Source organism: Camelina sativa, chromosome 17 (assembly GCF_030686135.1).
Source record: "Camelina sativa cultivar CO46 ecotype springtype chromosome 17, ASM3068613v1".
In the NCBI taxonomy this organism is placed as follows: Eukaryota; Viridiplantae; Streptophyta; class Magnoliopsida; order Brassicales; family Brassicaceae; genus Camelina; species Camelina sativa.
In genome coordinates this window covers 39,711,853-39,715,336 of record NC_141896.1, presented here as the reverse complement: position 1 = coordinate 39,715,336, position 3,484 = coordinate 39,711,853, and the positions used below count along the sequence as shown (strand labels likewise).

General features: G+C 37.7%; 1 protein-coding gene across 1 annotated transcript; it reads right to left on the bottom strand.

Annotated features, from left to right (window-relative positions):
* Window positions 1-1,238: 1,238 nt before the first annotated feature.
* On the bottom strand, window positions 1,239-3,109 carry LOC104758842 (scarecrow-like protein 18). The gene has a single exon (XM_010481797.2). The coding sequence runs from the start codon at window positions 2,906-2,908 to the stop codon at window positions 1,547-1,549; it is 1,362 nt and encodes a 453-aa protein (XP_010480099.2). The 5' UTR covers window positions 2,909-3,109; the 3' UTR covers window positions 1,239-1,546.
* Between the last annotated feature and the right edge of the window lie 375 nt (window positions 3,110-3,484).

Below are 3,484 nucleotides of genomic sequence, written 5' to 3'. Positions count from 1 at the left end.
CTAACTTTCACAGAAGAAAGTTTGGAGAGAAACAAGATCGTTTGTCCAAGGTTATTTCAATCTCCCAGCTTCTCCCTAAGCCATAAACGAGTGTACAGCTAAATACAAACTCCTTCTAGTTTGCCTAATTAATGAAATCATCATTTCTTAGTTTGACGGTAAAGTGAAGTGAATAACGTCTAATTATATCATCTGTACACTTGATATGGCTCAGTCTATTTAGAGTGTACTGTGTTTCTGTCATACGTACTCAGTGCTCAACATTATTGAGACTAAGATTACTAGTTTTTTGCACATTTGTGACTTGATTAGGGAGTTGTTGACGATCTTCATGATACTATATATATTATCCCATATACAACTCGAAAAGTTGACTTTAATTAATCGTTGTATATGGGATTATTAAAGTCAACTCGAAAAGTATTTTACCAAAAAAAAAAAAAAAACAACACTCGAAAAGTAAACAGCTGAACCATAGTTGGTTTAGAGATTTTTAATTTTGTGACGCTTACGGAATAATGTTTTTTTTTTTGGGGTGTATTCGCCATAAATTATGAGTTTTCAACTAAATTAACATCAATTAATTGGATTCGAGTGAATTGGTAAATTTCTCTACTTTTTCATGTAGTAGAGTTAACTTATTTTTTTTTTTCATTTCTCGAATCTAAACACATATTCAAAAGATACATTAGGGGTTATTGATATAGTGAAATGTGAGTTATTTTCATTTTTGACTAAATGGCTGGTAAAAGCTACAATGTTCCATGTTAATCGAAAACTTTATAAAAGAAGATGACTAAAGCATAAGCTTGTAAGACAAAGAGGACGGTCTCATATATATATTATCATCAGGACTATATATATAAATTAATTTACTAAAATAAATAGAAAAACTGAAAAAGAAGAGAGCATGAGAAAGTGGAATCTCTCAAAAGATCGAAGAGACAGATTAACAACTCTCTCGTCCAAAGTATATTATTAAGCCGCTTGGGTCCAAATAAGACCATTTCCACAAATTTTAAGTTCTCTTTATAACTATGACGTGACTAATTTAATCGGGCGATTTCAATTTATTAGTTAATAAAACTCACCTAACATTAAAACTTATCATAATGTCGTATATATAATATAGAACCTCCACGAAATTTAAAATACATTTGAATTATTAGTGGATACATATAGATATCAAATCTTAATATACTAGTGGATCGACTACTTGAATCAAATAAAAATAAATATAATAAAAGAGACAAAATGGGATTATATATGTCAAAACGATACACCTAAGATTTGAGTTTGGAAAAAAAATATAGATATTAGTAGGTTAAACACAAAAGATTAGGTTGTCTCTTTGTTTGAGCTTCCCAAGAAACAAAAAGACACACATCCCAAGAATCCTCCGCCGTCGTCGACAATCTTCGCCGGAGCCATCGTCCTCCTCCGTCATCTGCTAAATCATAAATATTTTGCCCTAACACCAAAAAATATCGATCTTTTTCTCTATATATTATATTTAAATTTTAGGTTTTTTTCCCTCTTCTTTGGATCATTTCCACGATGAAACGGAGAAGAGGAGACGATTTTGCCACCCAAGAAACAAAGAATTGTTAAGGAACTGAAGATTATAACCTTCTGAAGGATAATGGAGCCTAAGAAGAAGCTTAGCTTGAGACAAAGCGAAGCTTCCAATAGGAACGTTAACGAAACCAAATCTCTTCATCATCTCCTCCCAAATCTCAAACCTCCGATGTCTTTGCTTTCTCTCCCTCGCTTCCGCCGCCACAACATCAAAAATCTCCTTACCGAACCACCGTTGCTCTAGGGTTAGTCTCTCTCGGCTATTTGGCGGCAAAGTCGCTTCCAACGAATCAAAGATCGCCACGTAATGATCCACGGCCTCGGAGAATCTATTCAAGAACGAGTGATCTCCATGATTCGCTTCTCTCTCAGCCATTGTCACGATTCTAGGGTTCAAGCTCTTGATCACTGATAAAAAGTGACCGATCATGTCTCCATCGTCGTTAAAGAACTTGTGGAGGAAGTGAACACAATTGACGGCAATGGTCTCTCCATGTACGAAGGAGAGAGCTAACAATCGGATCTGTAGCAAGAGCCCAGCGATATCTTCTTCTACGATCACTAGCGTGTGAAACTGGAACTGGAGACCTAAAGAGTTAGCAAACCGGGTTAACCTGTCTCCGGTTCGGTTTAATCCGGCTACGTCTCGACCGCACCCGGTTATGCGGAGGGATGGACGTGGACTGTTAGGGTTTGATGACCTCTCTGCTAGGGCTTGCATCAATGGAGGCCATTGAAGGCCTTGTGATATATCTAAATCCAGTATATGTAGAGCTCCGTTATCGTTTGTCTCCGTCGCGTCGAGGATCGCTTGGTTCGCCGTTAAATGACCGAACCGGATAAACGGCGTCAGTTGGTTCAGCCAAAGATAGTAACAAGACTCGAAATCAGAATTGTTGTTCTTGGTCCGAAACAAGAACTGTTCTTTGCATACACTGCTCGTGAACACCGTGGAGCTGTTGTTACCCATCGTCATTTCGTTCGCTGTACACGTGGCAGCCGCTTCAGCCGTAGGATCTTGTTCTTGTTGTAGACGGTTGATCCGTACGGACAAGGCTTTCGTGAAGAGATGGACGAGCCGCTCGGTGGAGTCACCGTAAGGAGAAGAGTTGAGGGAGAGGATCGAGAGTAAGTTCTGAGCGGCGGTGAAGTTTGACTGGGAGACGAAATCAGCAGCGGTGAAAAGTAGACGACGGAGGTGATGGGAGGCGGAGGTTGAGGCGGAGGAGGAGGAAGGGGCCAGCTGACAAAAAGGAGGAGGATTCTCAGTGGTGGTGGTGGCGGTGGCATCTTCGGAGGAGGAGCTAGAGGATTTGAAAGAAGTAAGCATTTGAAAAGATAGCAAAAGAAAAGATGCTTTTGGCTCAAATGATTCGTTTCCTCTCTCGATCAAATGAGTCTTTTTCAATGGTAATAATAAATATTATTTCCCCTTTACCTGAAGGTATATTGCTTTTATTATTTTAATGTTATATATAATCCACACTAGCTATCGCATGTGTACACACACACATATATATAACACATAATTTATGGATAGAGATGAAGATGGACCGACCAAGCAATTCAAGGGTCCATGAGAATCCTCAAGCTCGTTTTAGGGTTAATTATAGTATATTTTTTAGAAAGGTTTACTACTATCCCACGTAGCTTAATATTTTTTTTTGTATTTGATGAATATCTTTTAGAAGAATTTAGTATTTTGGGTCACAAACTCTCGAGTAAAGATATCTGAGCTGATTTTTATTAAAGGTTACATAGTCAAAAAAGAAAAATCATTGCATAATATTCTGATATAATATCATCTCATATTCTAAATTGAGACTGTTTTGGTTTCACATTCGGTTAATATGTTTAAGCACCCTCTTCTCTTCATTTATGTATTTGCAGCCAAGGAATCTTTCAT

Coding starts and splice junctions, on each gene's coding strand:
- LOC104758842 (XM_010481797.2), bottom strand. CDS start 2,908: ATGCTTACTTCTTTCAAATCCTCTAGCTCCTCCTCCGAAGATGCCACC.